A 17,662-nucleotide genomic window follows, 5' to 3' on the forward strand; every position below is an offset into this window, starting at 1 on the left:
GGTGGTGGGCCAAGGTGACCCTGGAGCGGGCTGGTGGTCCTGGCTCAGTCTTCGGGGACCCCTGCAGGGACAAAGCAGTGTCTGGAGGCCTCCCCGACTCCCTACCGCCACAGCAGCCTCCAGCCCGCCCGGTGCAGTCTGGAAGCATGCTGGGAGAGGCTGGGCTGGGGAGAGGCGTTCCGGAAGCCCGTGCCAGAGGCAGCCCCCAGGGAGAGTGGCCAGCTGCCTTCTGCCACTCAGCCCAGTGCTGTCTGGGCAGCGCTATGCACCACGGGCGTCGACTCCATGCCGCTAGACTGGCTGCAACTGGGCCGCGGCGTGGCTGCTTGCTCTCTGGCCCAGGGCCCTCCTCCTTCCCGCTGTTTCTCTTCCCGCCTTCCTCCTGGTCTTCCTTCCTCTGCCCTGCGAGGGTGTCTCTTGCTGGCTCCGCAGCTCCTCGGCGCGCCTTTCTGGGCAAGCTCCACTCATCCTAGGGGTGTGTGTGTGTGTGGCGGGGTTGGGGAAGAGGCCCACCGCGGCCTCAACCCCCGAGGCTCTGATCCAGTAGGTCCGGGCCGGAGCCTGGGAATCTGCATTTCTTCCAAGCTCCCAGGTGGTGGTGGTGGTGCTGCTGGCTGGGGAGTGGGCTTGGGGCAACGTTGAGAAGCACAGATCTGGAACCCGGAGGAGTAAGTCCTTCACCTGCCAGTCCCGCAAGAGCCTTGTAGGAAAATGCCTGGCACATGCGATGTCCTAGACAGGTGCGGTGGACACACCGCTCAGAGGACATGCAGAGGCAGAATGAGGCTGCGTGGCTGGTGGTGCTTTAGGGAGAGGAGAGAGAGCCACGCAAGCGCCACGTTGCAGCCGCAAGGCCTCGTGGGAGAGTGGCCCCTGGTGGGGAGGCAGGAGGCCTGGTTAAAGACGTTTGTTAGGAGGGCAGGGAGGAGCCACGCCAGCTTCCAGGTTTCCTCTGGCCCCTGACTTGTAAAGTGGGAGGCACTGCAAACTCACGGGACCTTGAGATTTCTAAAGCCCCGGCTCGTGCCCAGAGCCCAGGCGGAAGCTCCCTGCAGGAGCAGAGCGCTGCAAATCAGCGGGTGGCAGGGTCTGTCCGCAGTGGGTGGGATGGGCAGTCAGCTAGGCCTGGGGTCACAGGCTCTGGGGCAGGAAGGAAAGGCCTCCGGGTCCCAGCCGGCCTGGCAGACAGAGTGAAGCCGCGATCTGTGATGGGAGAGCGAGACGGGAGTGCAGGGCAGGCCGTGTGGACAGAGGAGGGGACAGACGCCCTTGCCCCTGGGACCTCGGCGTGGCCCCTGCCCTCTGACCTGTGCTGCTGCTGAGTGAGCCCTCCCCCAGCACAAAGGGGTCTCCAGCCCCGGACACAGGTGGGGACTTGCTTTTGTGGTGGTGGTGGTGGGGGGCCATGTAGGGTTGTTACCCTTGAGCAGGTGGCAGCAGTTGTATGGAGGGAACCTTTTAGGGTTCACAGAAACCAAACCTTAAATGCACATTCGTGCTGGTGCAAATATTTTTTTTTTTTGAGAGACAGGCATAGTCTTTTTTTTCATAATAAGCATTTTCCATGAATTTTTTGAAGATCCCCTTGTCATGAGGGGGTCCAGGATGGTGGGGTCCTGCGGATTCAAGATGCAGCAGGTCAGATGGGACAGCACCGCGCTCGCCCGCGCGCTCGCTGGCTCCTCAGCAGGACTGGGAAGCCCCAGGGGACTGCCTGCTTCCGAGGCTCCCTTGAAAGAACAGGGCGGAGAGAGGTGGGCTGCCTCATTCCCAGGCCCTGGCGGGTCCCCAGGAGGAGCTGTCATTTCCTGAGCGGTCCCTGAAGAGCAAGGGGAAGGGGTCTGGAGGATTTCTCGTGAGCGGGCGCACGAGCCTCGGCTGCTCCACCTGTGTGACTGGCAGGTGCCCGCGGGGCACTGGGGGCATGCGTGGTGTCTGAGCCCCACGGGAGACTCCAGCGCCCACCCGGAGAGATTGCACTTCAGGTCTGAGACAGCCAGAGCTCTGGATGGCTTCGGAGGACGAGAGAAGTGGTTTGGGGAAGACATAGATGGGCCTCCCCACCGGCTGGCGCGCCAGGGTCCCTGGAGCCCAGACAAGTCTGGCCAGCTGTGGCTGGGTGACTGTGGGTAACCTCCCTCCCGTGCAGTGCCTCAATCTCAGCTGGGAATCCGGGCACGTTGTGTTAGCCTGGGTCCTGAGGAGCTGGCCTGGGCACCACAGGGTGTTGGGCAGCAGACTCCGTGGAGTCTCATTGCCGTGTCCCGGTGCAGTCAGTGGAGGGGGCAGGAACGATGGGCTGGCTGGAGACATCGGCACAGAGAGGGGCCAGTTAGGATGTAGAGCTCAGTTGCCTGGGCCACAGGCACTCCTCGGCTATTGTGCAGCGCAGACAGACAAACCTGTGGCACCCGCGATTGCCTGAGGCCTGACCCATGCGAGGCCGTGATCCACTCTGGGGTCCAAGATGGCACCAAGGACAAGGAGTGGGTCCTGTGGTTTCAGAGCGTGTCGAGGAAATGCCTCCGAGAAACGAGCTGGCAGCCACGGCCACCGGCTGCCGGAGCCCGGGGCCAGCTCCCCTGGCTGCCGATGTGCACCCAGGCTGTGTCACCAGCTGGGTGCTTGGTGGGCCTGCAGCCTTTGGCTGGGGCAGCTAGCCCGGCCCAAGGGCCCACGGAGGGAGGTGGGCAGGTGGATGGTGGGGCGAGCCGCAGCAGCGAGAGTTGGAGGTGAAGCTGTACCTACAGCTCAGTGGCACATTTTTGCACGCTATGAAATAAACTGTTCGTCTGTCCATCCGTCCAACACCCCCTTTCTTCCTCCCAAAAAAGAGGACAAAAAAAAAAAAAAAAAAAAGAGAGAGAGAGAGAAACACCTCCCCCCCCCCACAGAGACCAAATGGAGACCTTCCACCCCCACCCCCTGCCCGGAGTGGCGAGGACCCCACCGGCCCTGCACCTTCCAGCGGGAGCTCCCGCCCAGCGCTCCGGAGTGGCCGCGCAGGGGAGCTTGTGTCTGTGTGGGATGTGCCTTCATACGTCACTCTATTTATGTTGTTCGCAGCCCAACGGTAGCAGCCAGGGCAAAGTCCCGGGGTCATTTTTGCTACCGCCGCCGCCTCCAGTGGCCAGACCTGTGCCCCTTCCTATGCCTGATTCCAAATCCACCAGCACTGCCCCAGACGGCGCCGCCTTGACTCCTCCGTCGCCTTGTAAGTGGACGATGAAACCGAACCGCCACGCTCGGCCTGGCCTCCCCCGCCCCCCACCCCAGCCCCGGCCACCAGCCACACAAGTCTCCATGCAAAAAAAAAAAAAAAAAAAATCACCCCCCCACTCCTGCCACAGACCCCTCCCTACCCCCGCCCCCCAAAACCAGCTCAGCCTCCTGGGCTTCACACAGCGGCCAGCGCCCCACCTGCCCCCTGCCCGCTGCTCCCAGCAGGGCTGCCCCCCCACCGCCCCACCAGGCCCCTCTGGGGGACGGGAGGAGGGAGAGCACAATGTGGGGGCGCCAGGCCCCCCCCTCTCTGGGGGTGCTGGCACAGGGGGGAGGGGCGGGGAGGCACAGCCATATCATCTTCATTTTTTTTTTTTGGTTTTGGTTTTTTTGATTTTTTTTTATTGTTTTGTTGTTCCCTCTCCCCCCCACCCCCCACCCCAACACACACACCAGGCCAATTCAGTGTAACCACAAGGCGACGCCACCACCATCCCCTTTTTGCCTTGGCCCCCACTTCACCTCTGTTCTCAGGCTCTGGGGCCTCCAAGACGCAGCAGGCCAGCCCCCCACCCCGACCCGCCTCAGTCGCACATCGGTTTCTCCTTGTTTCTCTCTTTTTTTTTTTTTTTTTTTTAACCTTTTCCCCATACTTTTCCCTCCCCTTCTTCTCCCAGGTTGAATGCTCCAAAGACACAGGAGGGCTCTGGGCCTCTGCTTTCTTCATCTCTCTCTCTCTCTCTCTCTCTCTCTCTCTCTCCTTTTTTTTTTTTTTTCGTTAAAACCAATGACAAGTTTTATCAAAGGAAAAAGAAAGACAAATCTGAATGCAGAGGCCCCAGGTAGACCCCGATGTGACGGACAGGAGAGGTTGAGGGTCAAGGACGTGTGCTCTCTGGGGATGGGGTGGGGGGCCGGACAGCGCTCTGGGGGGCTGGGAGGGCCCCAGGCCTGGTGTGCAGCAGGGCGGGTGGGCAGGCAGGTGGCCCATCTCAACCCCGTTCTCGTCCGCGCGCTCTCTTGCTCTCTTGCTCTTTCTCGTTCTCTCTCGCTCTCCCCCCACTCCTCCTCCCTCATGGTTTCAGTTCTTTTGCACTCTTCATGCCATCGTCCCACCTGCATCTGCCATAAGACTCAAGGTCATGGTCATGGTCACTGAAGTGGGCAGGGGAGGGGAGGGGAGGGGCTGCGGGCAGTAGGGAGGGGCTTCTGGAAAAAGAAGAAGCTGCTGGGCACAGGGTTCCCTGGGTAGGTCCGGTGTGGGACAAGAGGTGGGCCTCTCAGATGCCCGTGACACGCCCTTGTCCCCTCTGGGTGGGGGGCATCTTTCCTGCAGGGTGCCGGGTTGGGGAGGTGGGGGGGAGGGCTCTTCGTCTAGCAGGGCACCAGCCAGGCAACCGGAGAAAAGCTGGGGTGTTTGGTTCACTTGTTCCCTTGGGCCCTGGGTCTCCAGCCTCCTCCTCTGTGGCCTTGGCCCGTCCCAGGTTTCTGGGACCCAGTGTATCAGTCCAAGGAAGAGAATGTCACAGGTCACGGATCTAAACCTTGCCACCTCCTGGGCCCAGCTCTGACCCCTCCGTCAGGCTCTGTGAACTTCCCCCTGCCTGCTACCTGCCTGGGTTGGGGGTGGCTGAGGCTGGGAGGGAGTGGGGGGTGCCTGTGTGCTCCCCATCAGGGAGTGGATGAGAGTGTGCAGGGCGTGGAGCCTGGCCCGCCCTCCTCGAACCCGCCTGAACCCCCCCCCGGGGGAGGGGCGCACAATCTAACCCAGTCTCTCCCTCTCTCAGCAGCCCCAAAGGGCAGTGCCCAGGCGGGCCCCACGTCCTGATGGGGTCTCTCCCTCTCTCCCCTGCTCTCCACAGCATTCGCAACGACAGGCGCCTCCTCTGCCAACCGGTTTGTCAGCATCGGACCCCGGGACGGCAACTTTCTGAATATCCCACAGCAGTCTCAGGTGGGACACCTGCCGCGGTCAGGGGGTGGACTGGGGGTGGGGACAGCCAGGAGCAGGCGGGGCTGGGTGCGTTTTGTTGGGAGGGAGACCCAGCTGAGCCTGCCTCCCCCGGGCTACCCCCAGGCTCCCTGGCTGATCAGCTCTGACAGCACAGCCCAGGGGACAGCGGCCAAGGACCTAGGACCAAGTTTCTCCGGGCCAGGCCTGGTGGAAGCAAAGATGGAAGCTTGAGCCCCTTGTAGGAGGAAGACCCCATCTGCCTTTTCCCTTTCCCTCCGCCCCTTGAGCTCCGGCTGGAAGCCCCAGCCCGGCCCTCCCTCTTCCTGGCTTTGGGTGGGCTGGGCAGGGAGTGGAGGAGGGACAGAGGGGCCTGGTGGGCTGTGTGCCCAGAGGCTCTGGAGCCCTTGGGCAAGGCAAGGCAGGGCTGGCTGCAGCCCCGGGGAGGCCCCTCCCCGAGCCCCGGGCTGAGTCCTGCTAGAGAGAAGGCCAGACTGCTGGAGCCCCCCGCCCCCCTCCCCGCACCCCTAAGCCCCACTCCCATTCCCCACTGGAGTTACCCCAGCTTCTCGGGAGGACACAGCCTACCCTCAGTCCTGCTGGAGGTCCCAGGATGGGGCCCCGGCTGTGCACATGTGGGGTCCCCTAATTGCCTGTCCCCCTGAGAGCAGCCCGCACGGCCAGGGGTCCTCAGATGGTGCTGGGAGGACCCTGCCTTGTCCATAGCGTGGGCCTTTGGAAAAGAACGCAAAAGTCTTTTCTCTTGCACGGCTTCACGAAAACACCCCCTCTGGAAGCTTCCTTGGCCCTGGGAAATCGGTCTTGTTCACGCTCTCTGAGGCCCCCATCCAGAGAAAGTTGGTGGATGAAATTTTCGTGTGTGTGTGGTTTGAGGGTTTTTCTTTTTCTTTCTTTCCTTTCCTTTCCTCAAAAACACACACACACACACACACACATACCAAAAAAAAAAAAAAAAAAAAAAAAGGAAAGAAAGAAAAAGAAAAAGCCAAAAAACTTTGTCAGACTTCAAACTCCAGAGCTCTCTAGCGGCAAGGCAGGGAGGGGAAGCGAACTTCAGCCCCCTCCAGCCTTCCACCCCCTTTCCCCAGAGTCACGTCTGACCCGTCTGGTTTCCAGGAGCAACCAGACATGATGTAACACCCAGATGAACTTGAACTTGGGGGTGTTGAGAAGAAAAACAATGGCTCCGAGCAGGGGCTGGAGCCACCCCCTCCGCTCTGTGCCAGGGAGGCAGAGAGCTCTGCTGGCAGTGGGCGGGAGGGGGTACCAGAGGAGGGGACAGCAGGCGGCCGCCCCTCCTGGCTCTGGGCTGGCACCGGCAGCGGGCTCCACTGCTCCCTCCCTTCCTCCCTCCCTCCCTCCCTCCCTTCCTCCCTCCGGGGCCTCCACGGCTGCTGGGGCCTGAGGCTCTCTGGCTGCAGAGTCTTCCCCGTTCACCTCCTTCTCTCCCGCCCCCCCCCACTCACTTTTTACTTGGATGTTTTGGGGCCAAGTCAGAGTTTGAGGCAAGTTGGGGAAACAGCTTCTCACCTCCACTGTGTCCCTCCCCACCCCCCAGTCTAGGGCAGGGGGCCCAGGTGGGCAAGAGGAGTGCAGGCCCAGGTCCAGGTCCCCAAAGCAGGCAGGTGTGTCTGGGGCCCGGGGCTGGGGGGAGCCCTCAGGCCTGGGGGGGCAGGCGGACGCGGTGCGGGCACAGGGCTACAGTCGGGGGGTGGTTTCCACAGTAACCAGTGACTTTAGCTGATCTCTCCAGCGCCAGATGGAGAGAGAACAATAGAATGAGGGAAGAAAAGAGAATTTTAGCAATTTTGTCTTTCCCTGGGTAGCGCTTTTTTACTTAGTTTTAATCAGGAGGCGGGGAGGAAGGGGTGAGCAAAAAAAAAAAGGCAGCTCCAGGCTTGGCAGCAGATCCCATTCCCGGGACCCGAGGCGGGTGCCGGGGAGCCCCCTTGAAGCTGCCTTTGTCCCTGGGGTCTTCCTCTCCTGGGGGGGGCCAGCCCGCCCCCCCTCTACAAGCTGGCGCAGTCCCCACGCCCGGCAGCTCAGAGGACCCTGAAGGGGCAGGCTTGGGGCCCTGCCATGATTTGTCCTGGTCACAGCCAAAGCCATAGCCTCCCCCCACACCTGTGGGAGCCATGGTGCAAGGCTCCCCTGTAGTCTCCCCTAAGGTAGCAAGTCACAGAAAACCCCAAGGCCCGATTTTGGGGGAGGGCGGGGGCGCCTCACCCAGGCTGGCTCCTGGCCTGGCCATGCCCCCCAAGTAGATCCAGCCGCCCCGGCCCTTTCCCCCTGTTCTGTGAAGCCTTGGGCCTGGCTCTCCGGCTGCCCTTTGTCAGTGGCTGAGGTTGGGTCCCGTGGCAGGTGCTGGAGGGGACCGCACAAAGCGAGGGCAGGTCTGGCGGGTGGTCCTTGTCCCGTTGTGGGGTAGGCCATAGAGCTTTTTTCTGTGGCAGTTCCAGATCCCCCACCACCACCGCGGTCCAGAGTGGCGGCCACCTGCCACACCCGACCAAATTTAAGTCAAACTGACAACAGAAAAATGGAGTCCGCCCGTCACCCTACTCGGCTTCCAGGGTCTTGGAAGCCACTGGGGGACTAGCAGCAGCCCTGGACAGACAGACAGACAGACAGAGCGCGTGGCCACCATTGCAGCAAAGTCCCCAGGGATCCAGGCCCCTGCCCATTCTCCAACTCAGCACCCCCGCCACACAGCGGGGCCAGAGTGGGGCAGGTCCCGCCTGCAGACATAAACTGATGGACAGTGTTTTTAAGATGGGAAATTTTCCGGTTTCTCAGGACACTGTGTGGCTGTAGCCACCTCAGGCCCCACCCCAGCGCCAACAGCCCTGGTGGCAGCCCTGGGTCGCCCCCAGGCACAGCCTCCGGCCTCGGTTAGCAGCTGTGGATTCCTCACTGTCAGCTTGAGCTTGAGTTCTGCTTCTGTCCTGGGAGGGCTGTGTGGCCTCTGGCAGGTCACCCACCCTCTCAGAGCCTGGTTTCTGTGTGGCCTGGGGGCAAGGGAGGAATGAGTCAGTACCTGCGGCATGCTATATGGAAGTCAGCCTCCAACTCAGGGCCAGGGAGAGGTCTCCATTGCGTCCTCAGGGGCAGCGCTAGGTGCACCTGCTTGGAGAAGCCACCCCCCCACACACCCTTTGGCCACAAGGTGGGGCAGGAGCCAAACAGCCCAGCCCCTCTCCCTCTGCCCTGGGTATGCGCTCCCAGACAAAGCCCTGTCTGTGGGAAGGTGGTGCCCCCTGCTGGCGTTCTGGGAGAAGACAGAGACACACACCCCGGGGAACCTGCGGTTCTTCCCCGGCGTCTGGTGCGCCTAGGGTAGATTGCAGGAGGTGGGCTCCGGCCCCTCCCCCAAGCCTGGCGCTGCTAGGGACTGAAGCCATGTGGTTGCCCCCTCCACCTCCCCATCCTCCCCCCCCCCGTCTTTCAGCCTGTGGGACTTTGGCGGGGTGCACAGACGGGAATTTCTGCCTTTAATCCAAAGAGACAGAAAGAAAACGTAGCAAGAAGCTAGGCCAGCCCCCCCCCACCCCGCCACTCCCTAAACGCTTCTGGGTACAAAGGCCCCAGCCTAGCATTCTCCCCACCCTCCAGGACCCGCACAAAAACCCAAACAGTCGGAGACACGGCCAGGGCCCAGGGCTGTGCCAGCGACAGCCACGGGGGTCCCACCCGCTGGGCACAGTGCCCACGGGAAGGCCAGCTGGACCCTAACACGGGGAGGGTGGGCAGGGTCGGGAGAATTCCCATAGGAGGGGGGTGCGCTTCCTCCTCCTGGAGCGCCCTGGACCTTGAGGGGGCCGGCGGGAGTGGGTGGAGCCTGCCTGGGCTGTTCTCAATATTGCCTTTTTTTTTTCCCCTTCCTTTTGATCTCGTTGTAGTCCTGGTTCCTCTGATAAGATCGATTTAAAAAAAAAAAAAGAAACAACAAAATGAAGAGGTTCCTCAAAAGGGGGGGAGAAGAAATTTTGAGACATGGAAAAAAAAAATCCCCCACAGCCCAGCCCAGCCCAGCCCCACCGAAAAGCAAAAATTAAAGAGTCGTCAGCCACTCAGCCCTTCTCTCCTCCAGCCCGGGGACGCCCGCGGGCCCCAGAAGCAGCCCCAGTCCTCGGAGAGCCCTCGGAAGGATCTCGGCGGAGCTGTGCACCAACAGCCGAGCAGAGAGAAACACGCGAACGGGACTCTGCCCGCAGCGGACAGGAAGCGAGGATGCGGCGGCACTGCCTCCCCGCCCCCGCCCCGGCCCTCCGGGGACGGAGCCCAATCCCCCAGCCCCAACAAAGCAACCAGCACACAGTTCTGCAGGGGCCCGGCCCCCGCCCCCGCCCTTCCTAGGGGGACCCCTCCCCAGCACACGCCCTCTGCTCGGCCGGAGCTCCCCCAAGGAGTCCGGAGGACCAGCTCCTAAGGATGATGGGGTGTAGACCCGTGGGCTCGCCCCCCGACCCCAACTCCCCAGACTCCGCCCCTCCAACCCCACCCCTTTCCCGGCCTGGGCTCCGGCCCTTTCTTGACACCAGGTGCTGATCCAGGCTGGGAGGCGCCCGGGTGGGCAAGGGCGCCCCCTGGAGCTGGCTATATGAGCCCAGAGGCGAGGGGTGGTCCTGCCACCCCGCTCTGAGCCCAAGGGCGGTTCCCGGGGCTCTCCGTAGAGTCCATGGGAGAAAGAATGTTCTCCACGGCCCGGCCCAGCCTGGGACAGCCCCCCCCCCCCACCTCCGCTGCCACGAGCGAGGAGGGGGAGTCGGGCCCCGGGTCGCCTCCCACCCCACCCCAGCCTTGCATGTAGGTGCCCTCGCTCCGCCCCCATCGGCCCGTGCCCCTCACGCTGACAGCCCTGCGGGGGCCGGGCCCGGGAGCGGAGCAGAAAGGGGACCCCCCCACACACCCGGAGCGGAGCGAGGAGAACCAGGCAGCCGCTGCGTTGGGCGGAGCCGCCACCTGGGCTTAGGTAGGCGTCCTGCGCGCCGACTTTTCAGTTCCTATGGAGGGTGTTGGGTGTCGTCCTTTGCAAAAAGTGGTTTTTTTTCTTCTTTTTGGAGCTTTCCGTCCCCTCCCCACCTTCTCCCGCACCCCCACCCCACCCCCCACATAGCCAGCGCTCTCTGGATTTTAGCTGTAACGTCTTCGCATTGAGGGGTGGGCAGTCAGCATCCGGGTGTTGCGCGCTGTTGCAGTTGGGGATTCTTCCATCTGAGCAACTTGGGAACAATTTGCAAACACACCACAGGAAGTAGCTCTCCCCCTAGCCCTTCCTCCCCCCCCCCCCCAAGGGATGGGGGCCTGTTCAGAGGGTCTTGAGAAGCCCCCCTGGGAGGGAGGGGAGCAGGAGCACGCCCAGCGCCCTCCGGGTGTGGTTGGCCCCTCCGGCTTGTCTGTGCCTTACTCTCTCCTATGCGTCCCTCCAGTCCCCTTCCTGGTCCGGTCGGTCTCTCTCTCTCTCTCTCTCTCTCTCTCTCTCTCTCCACTCTATGAAAACATAAAGCACAGGTCAGGGTCCCTCTGGAAGTCAATCCAACATTGCACCACGTAGGGGTGGGCTGTGGGCTTTATTTATTGTGAATCTAGCTTGTGATGCTGCGGCTCCGAGCAGGGGGCGGGAGGGGAGGGCGGCCCTAACCTGGGGGCCAAAGGGCCAGGGGTGGGTGCCTCCACCCCACCTGCAAGCCACGAGGTGGCTGGCCCCAGGGGTGACTTCTGATGGAAGTGGAGCGAAGCCCTCCACCAGCCCTCCTGGGCAGCGCTACAGCGCTGAGGGGGACCCCAGAACTAAGGGGCAGGGGGGGCGGATCCTTCGGGAGCCTCCCCGGGGTGGGGGTGTGGGGGGTGGGCCGGGTGGGCCGGGCGTGACTGCACGGTCAGAGTGCAATGATTTTTCAGTTGGGTTGTGGCTAAACAGGGTCAGAGCTGAGAGCGAAGCGGAGGGCTCTCCTGCCCGGCCGTGCGCGCGCGTGCGCGCGGGCCCGTGCCCCTTCCCTCCAAGATAATTGGAGCCCCCCGGGGCGCCGCGAGCCTGCGGGGAGCCGGGGTGTGCGGGGCACCCGCCCGAGCGAGGTCGGAAGCTGCAGGCCAGCTGGGCCCGGGCTGGAGCGCGCCCGGCGGGGGCCGCCCGGAAGGGCTGGGGTGGGGGGCGTGGGCCGCCCCCTTTCCCGAGTGTCGTTGAGGGGGCAGCGAGGGCACCCGACGTGGGGACGTTTTAGGAGAGGGGAAAAAAACCCACAAAAATATATATGGGGGAAATGGACTTTTTGTTTTCATTGAATCAAGTGCAATGTGTCAGAGAGTTTTCCTATCTTTGTATGTTAAGAGATTAAGAAAAAAGAAAAAAAAAACATTCTATTTTTGTTGTAACGTCCTCGCGGCTCTGGGGACGCTAAAAGAACTAGGCCTGTCCCCCGCCCTGCGTGGGGACAACGAAAGCTGAGTGTTTCTTCCTTTTATTATTTTTTTTTGTTCGTTTTCACTTTTTTTTTAAAGTCGTTTTCTTGCGTTGACGAGAATGATCTGGGGTTTTTATTTGTTTCGTCGTTTCGTTCTCAGTTTCGGTGGGAGGGCTGAAGGAAACATTCAACATTTCAGAGTTACAAAAAAATTTTTTTAAAAACCACCTCGACATATTAAAAACCACCACAGATCAAAAAAAAAAAAAAAAAAGGAAAAGGACGAGAGAAAAATTATTTTTAAAATAATTAAACATAAAAAACCCTGGTGCTTAACATTATAAAAGTACGTTTAAAAAAAACCCACAAACTATTATACATAAGTTTATGAATCAAATATCCTGCACTTGTTAGGAACACGCATATCCCTTCTTTGTTGAGTTTAACGGAACGGGACAGCGGCAAGCGCCCGGCGGCTGGGGCTGCTCCGGCCGCGGGTCTCCCCGGGGCGCCCCCTCCCCAGGGCCCAGCGCCCCCTCCTCGCCCCCTCCCTGCCCGGGCACAGGGGCGCGGCGGGGGGTCCCGGCCCCTCCCCCCCGCAGAGGTCAATGCCAACGAACAAACGTCCCCCCCTCCCCGCCCCCGAGCGCCCTTCTTTGAGCCAGACGCCAACTTGACCGTCACCAGCATTCCCAGGAGCGCGCTAGCAAGTTGGTCCTTTCCCCTCCCCCCAGCTCCCCCGTCCCCGGCGCCCCCCACCAACAACACTCAACAGCATCCCTCCAGTCCCCGGCGCCCTCCGGGGGGCACGGGGGAAGGCTCCACGCTCCGGGACAGGCCCGCGCCCGCACGCACGCACGCACACAGCCCCGCCCCACCCTCCGCGACCAGCCCCGTCGACTGCCTTACACACCCGCCCCCCGCGCTGGCCGGCCGACCTAGTGCCTTGTTCTCACCCCCGTGCTGGCGGAGCGGACGCTGCGCTCTGGGTCCCAGAGGGGCCGGGTGGCTCAGACGACACCCACCACACACACACACACACACTCTCCCCCACTCGAACCCCGACCGTGCTGAACGGACAGCCCCCCATCCTCCAAACCTACACACACACACACACACACACACACACACACGAGAGAAAAAAGGAGCAATAAAGGTCACAACTTTCGTCCCCTGATCGACAGCCCGAGGGGCTCCTCAGCCCCGCCTCTGCTCCCCCACCCCCTCCCCACCCTCGGGGCGCCCCCCACCCCACCCCAGCAAGCCAGCCTGGGCCAGCCCCGCCTCGGCCTCTCCCGGGAGATCCGTGCGCCCGACCAACACCAGCATCGCGGACCGCAAAGGCCGCCCGTCCCGTCAAACAAGTTTCTTCTTAGGCTAAGAAACGCAGTATATACGAGTATCTCTATATATAGTACTAATGGATTTGGTGTGCTTCCCCTTAGCGCCCCCGTCCCTGGCTCCTCCTCCTTCAGCCTGGTCTCCCCTCTCTCTCTCTCTCTCTCTCTCTCTCTCTCTGCCTTCCACCCCCTGCCGCCCCCAGTCCCCCCGTCTCTGCACTGAGATACATAAGAAACAAGGGTAGTTTACTGTCTGTTTTGTTTTCTGGGTTTCAGTGTCCTAGCGGAATGCAAGTAGGCAGCCAGCCCGTCTGTCCCCGCCCCGCCCCGCCCCGCCCCGCCCCGTCACTGCGCTACGGTTATACCATCTTTGCCTGACTCTCCGGCTTCTCCATTGAATGGCTAATGTGTATGTGAAATAAAGAAATAAAGACAAACAAAAGCAACAGCGCCTGAGCCTTCGCTGACGCCGTCGGGACCGGGAGTCCGGGGCAGGGGCCGGGGCCGGGGCCGGGGCCGGGGCCGGGGGCGGCGGGGTGGGTCTCCCCGTGCGCAGCGCGCTCTCCACACGCGCGCAGCAAGACGCCGTCCAGGGCTGGGGTGGGGGGCGTGTGTCTCCCGGGACTCCGCGAGGGGGCGCCAACGACAAGAGCGACGACTCCCCGGCCCTGCCTCTCCCCGCAGTGGACTCCCAGCTCGGGGGCAATGGGTCCGATGACCGCTAGTTGTTGGTTCCTGGACCTTGGCGAAAGGGACACGGGCAAGGCCACTTCCAGCGGGCAGTGCGTGGTTTTGTTTTTGCTTTTTTTTTTTTAAATGTCTTCAGGGTCCCCTTCCAGAACCCCCCCTCCCCAGAGTCTCCCTATCCGGCACGTCCTCACCGGCCCCTTCTCTCTTTGAGGGTGTTTATTCCTGAGCGATGGCCGTGGGCCGAGTCCCCCAGTGCCCGCCGACTCAGAGGCGCCGCCGCTGCTGCCGTGCGGGGTCACCGCACCTCGGGGCTCAAAGCCGCTTGCTCCATCTTGATGGGTCGGGCCGCCGCCCCGGGGCTGCCGTCGAGGTCAGCCGTGGGCGCGGGCTGCGAGCGCGCAGCTGCCTCGGCGGCTCTGCGTCCGGAGCCCCGGCGGGCGCCGTCGTCCACGCTTCGATGCGCAGCCCGTTTGCGGGGCCCGGGCGGGGCGGGAGCCGCGGCCAGCGAGGTCGCCTGGTCCCGCAGCAGCCGCACCAGGAAGCCGATGTATTTCATGGCGAGGCGCAGCACCTCGTTTTTGCTCAGCTTCCGGTCGGGCGGGTGAGTCGGCAGCAGTTTCCTGAGCTCGGCGAAGGCGCCGTTAACGTTCTGCTGCCGCCAGCGCTCGCGGCTGTTGGTGAACACACGCCGGGCCATCTTCTGGGGCTGCTGCCCTGCGGACAGACACGGGCGGGGTTGGCCCCGTGGGGATCAGGCAGGGGGACCCGGAGGGCACCTCTCCTCCTGCGCTCAGCGAGCAGGCACCTTCCTGGGGCCCGCTAACCCCCCCCCCCCCCCGGGCGGTGGGCTGGGGCTTACTCCACCTGCGGGATCCACGTGGGTTCCCATGAACCCCAGACATGACACACCCACTCTTTGGACCCCAGTGGCCTGCCCACAGCTCTGGCCGGTGGCCCAGCATCACTAGGGGACCGCTGTGTGTGCTGCGGTTGTCACCTTGAGTGTGCCCCAGTGTGTGGCTGTGGCTGACTGTGACCTTGGCTGTATGGTTGTGGCTGGTGGTGCGGTGGCCTCCCATGTGACATCAGCGGTGCATTGAAACCTGTCCCATTTTTTTTTTTTTTTTGGTGGCTCCTGAGCCCACTGGTGCCATGCTGTTTCATATTTTGTTCCCAGGGGAAAGGTTTGCCTCATGTTGGGTGGCAGTGGGCTGCACAGGACTGGCTAGGGGGAGGGGTGTGGCTTGCACCTGGGTGTAACCTCCCTCTGTGGGCGGGCTGTCCTCTGTCCAGCACCCACGTGGGCTCCAGTGCGGAGGCGGCCACTACTCCTTGGGTACACCCGCAAGCGGACACGCAACCCACGCAAACCCACACTCACCGTCAGCGAGGTCCAGCTCACAGTGGCTCGGTCTCCGCTTGAGCCGACTGTTCCGGAAAAGAGCAAAAGGTCCTGCCGGCCCAATGTAGACACTGGAAGGCAGTCCCAGGTCACTAGTGCCTTGTGCGGGCGCGACCCTGGTCCCCAAGTCCCGCCCAGCCCCCCGGCTGCCCCCACTGACCTGTTGAGGAAGGGGTGAGGGTGATAGTGCAGGGCCAGGGTGGGAGGGGCTGTTCCCAGGGGAGAGAGCTGCAGCAGTGGCAGTGGCAGGGTGCTGAGTTCCGCGGGGGGCATGGCTGTCCCCGGGGGCCTGGTGTGACCCAGGCTGATCACCGGCACACCAGGGGGCAGCCTAGGGGGCGAGGAGCCTCGGCGGCCCACGTCCTCCGCCCGCGGGTGCCCAGGCGAGGTAGACTTGGGGGACACGACGGGCGCTGGGCTGGGGGCACACACCAGTTCTGCCTTCTCAGTCATGGTGGGCCCCACCTCTGCCTGGGCCTGGGGCGGGCACATGGACCCCGGGGCGGGGTGTGTACCTGCGGGCAGGGAGGGCAGGAAGCCACTGGGAAAAAGGGCCACCCACCACCCACCTGCTTAGCTAGCCCATGGGGAGAGGGCGCCCTCTCTCCTGCAACCCGCAGCAAGCCCCACCATTGATGCCGTGACCTCTGACCTTCCCCTGACTGTACCCCCTGCCCCTCCCCCACAGGGACCCCCCCAACCTCCCGCAGAAAACGACCCCCTTAACCCAGCAGGTAGGACCTCACTGCTCACACCGGGACTCCAGAACCCCATCTCGCCCCCAGCCTCCCTCTGAGTACCCCACTGCCACCCCCACCCCCCATGGTTGTGAACCCCTGCCACCTCTTGGCACCACAGGGCCCGGGGTGTCCCCGTGAGGTTTTTGTGAGACTCCCTGCCCCTGTCTGCCCTCACTGCGTGGGCCCCGTGGGTGAATGCATGCATGCATGCATGAATGAATGAATGAAGGCAGGATCCCCGGTTCAGGATCCTGAACCTTTCAGGTCGGTTCCCCTCTTACCCCAGCGCCGGTCCTGCAGCCTGGTGGGTGCCCCCGCGCTGCTGTCCGGTCAGGCAGAGCTGCAGCCTAGGCCAAGATGCAGCTTCCTGTGGCCTCCTCCTGCTCCCCGGCTGGGCTCTGTGCTCCGGGCCGCCCCGTCGGGGCCCCCACCCCCACCCCTCCACGCCGGCCTCCTCCCGGGCTCCCAGGGGCCCGGGGACGGCGGCGTGGGTCCCCCGCGGAGGGAAAGTGAGCAGCTCCCAGCGGCGGGGCCCGCCCTGTCCCCGCCCCCCTCCGGCGGCCCGGTTTCCTCCCTCTCACCCCGGGCCCAGCGGCCAGAGGATGCTGGGCCGGCGCAGATAAGGGCTTGGTCGCCTGGCCGCGCCTGATAAGGAGCCGGGCTGACCCCGGAGGAAACCGGCGGGCGGGGATCTCCCAGCGCGGGCCTCCCGGCTCCGCCCCCCGGGGCCGGCGTGGGCAGAACTCAGGCCCTCACCCCCTCACTCACGGCCTCACCTTCTGCTCCCCCCCACCCCGGGAGGCCGCGGGGCACAGGCAGGGAGAGACGGACACCCGATGCACGTGGGGGGAAACTGAGGCAGGGTCGCCACAGCCTCCTGGGGGCAGCTGGGGCTGCCCTCTGACTTCGAACAATGTCCGCGCTGATGGGGGTGGGGTAGGGTCCTTTCCGGCCCCAATGGGGCCTCGTGACCCAGGGGGCCGCCAGCTCTTCCTCCCCCTCCCCCACCTGGTTCCTCTTTTCTGCGGAGCCCCTCCCAGCCTCTCCTCCACCCCCACCCTGCAGTGGGGCACCCGAGGGGGGCCGGTTTGCACAGCCTGGCCCCGGGTCGGGTGTCCAGCCTGGCCAGGTGTCCTGGGCCTGGCGGGCGGGCGGGGGGGGGAGGAATGGAGTGGGAGCTCCGTATGCGTGCCAGGTTTCCATGCCCAAGTCTCACAGGACAGAGTCCCCCGGGGTTCTGGGGCTCTGGCTCGCAGGATCGACACCCTCCCCCACCCCAGCTTGATGGTCTCTTGTGCTCATCACACATCGCTCAGGGCCACTTCATGGGGGGGCGGGCAGACAGAGGTCCTGCAGGGGCCTGATACCCCACCTCCACCACCACCACACACACATAGGAGGGGGTTCTGCCCCAGACACACCACTGACCCTCATCGCCCATGCCCTGCACTGCCATCAGTCAGTCACGTGCCCGGAAATGGGTGGCTGAAGGAACCCAGCAGGCTCCCCGGAAGCCAAGGACCCCCGTAAGGAACCACCCCACTGCTGGTCTCCGGGGTCAGCAGAGCTAAAGTCTCAAGCAGCTGTGTTAACTCTGCCGCTCCTGCAGCTTTGACGCGTTACAAGTGGAGATGCACGTGGCCAAGTCCCCGTCCCGGGCAGGCTTCTCCCATTCACTGGGGGGCTGGAGGCTCCCCCTGGCTGGGTGTCTGGGCAGCCGGGCCCCTGGGCCAGGCGCACCCTCCTCTCCGGGCTGCAGAGCAGGAAGCACCTGGTCTACAGCGGATGCACAGGGCGCCTGGTTCCGGTCCGGCTTCCGCCACTTGCAGTCCGCGGGAGAGCAGGGCCAAAGAAACCAGGCGGCGGCCTGCGGCGGGGGTGGGGAACTACCTCCA

At 63.4% G+C, this 17,662-nt stretch overlaps 2 protein-coding genes across 19 annotated transcripts in view; one reads left to right on the top strand and one right to left on the bottom strand.

The window, feature by feature from the left end:
• Positions 1–13,381, top strand: part of NFIX (nuclear factor I X) — an 85,893-nt gene extending 72,512 nt beyond the window's left edge. For 5 of the 18 annotated variants that reach the window (XM_070058838.1, XM_070058842.1, XM_070058844.1 and 2 more), the window contains 2 exons: positions 5,085–5,176; positions 9,094–9,488. In XM_070058838.1, coding sequence (XP_069914939.1) covers positions 5,085–5,156 — 72 coding nt within the window. In that variant the 3' untranslated portion in view covers positions 5,157–5,176; positions 9,094–9,488. Of the gene's footprint in view, positions 1–3,066; positions 3,215–5,009; positions 5,177–9,093 lie in introns of all 18 variants that reach the window. The other 13 variants (XM_051839483.2, XM_070058833.1, XM_051839485.2 and 10 more) reach the window with 5 other exon arrangements.
• Positions 9,009–16,687, bottom strand: LYL1 (LYL1 basic helix-loop-helix family member). Its single transcript, XM_051839494.2, has 4 exons — positions 16,049–16,687; positions 15,188–15,542; positions 15,007–15,098; positions 9,009–14,339 (listed from the first exon to the last, which is right to left on the bottom strand). Exons 2-4 carry the CDS (start codon positions 15,517–15,519, stop codon positions 13,921–13,923), a joined length of 843 nt encoding a protein of 280 aa, XP_051695454.1. The 5' UTR covers positions 15,520–15,542; positions 16,049–16,687; the 3' UTR covers positions 9,009–13,920.
• Between the last annotated feature and the right edge of the window lie 975 nt (positions 16,688–17,662).

The sequence above is a fragment of the Oryctolagus cuniculus genome, chromosome 16, assembly GCF_964237555.1.
Source record: "Oryctolagus cuniculus chromosome 16, mOryCun1.1, whole genome shotgun sequence".
Classification (NCBI taxonomy): Eukaryota; Metazoa; Chordata; class Mammalia; order Lagomorpha; family Leporidae; genus Oryctolagus; species Oryctolagus cuniculus.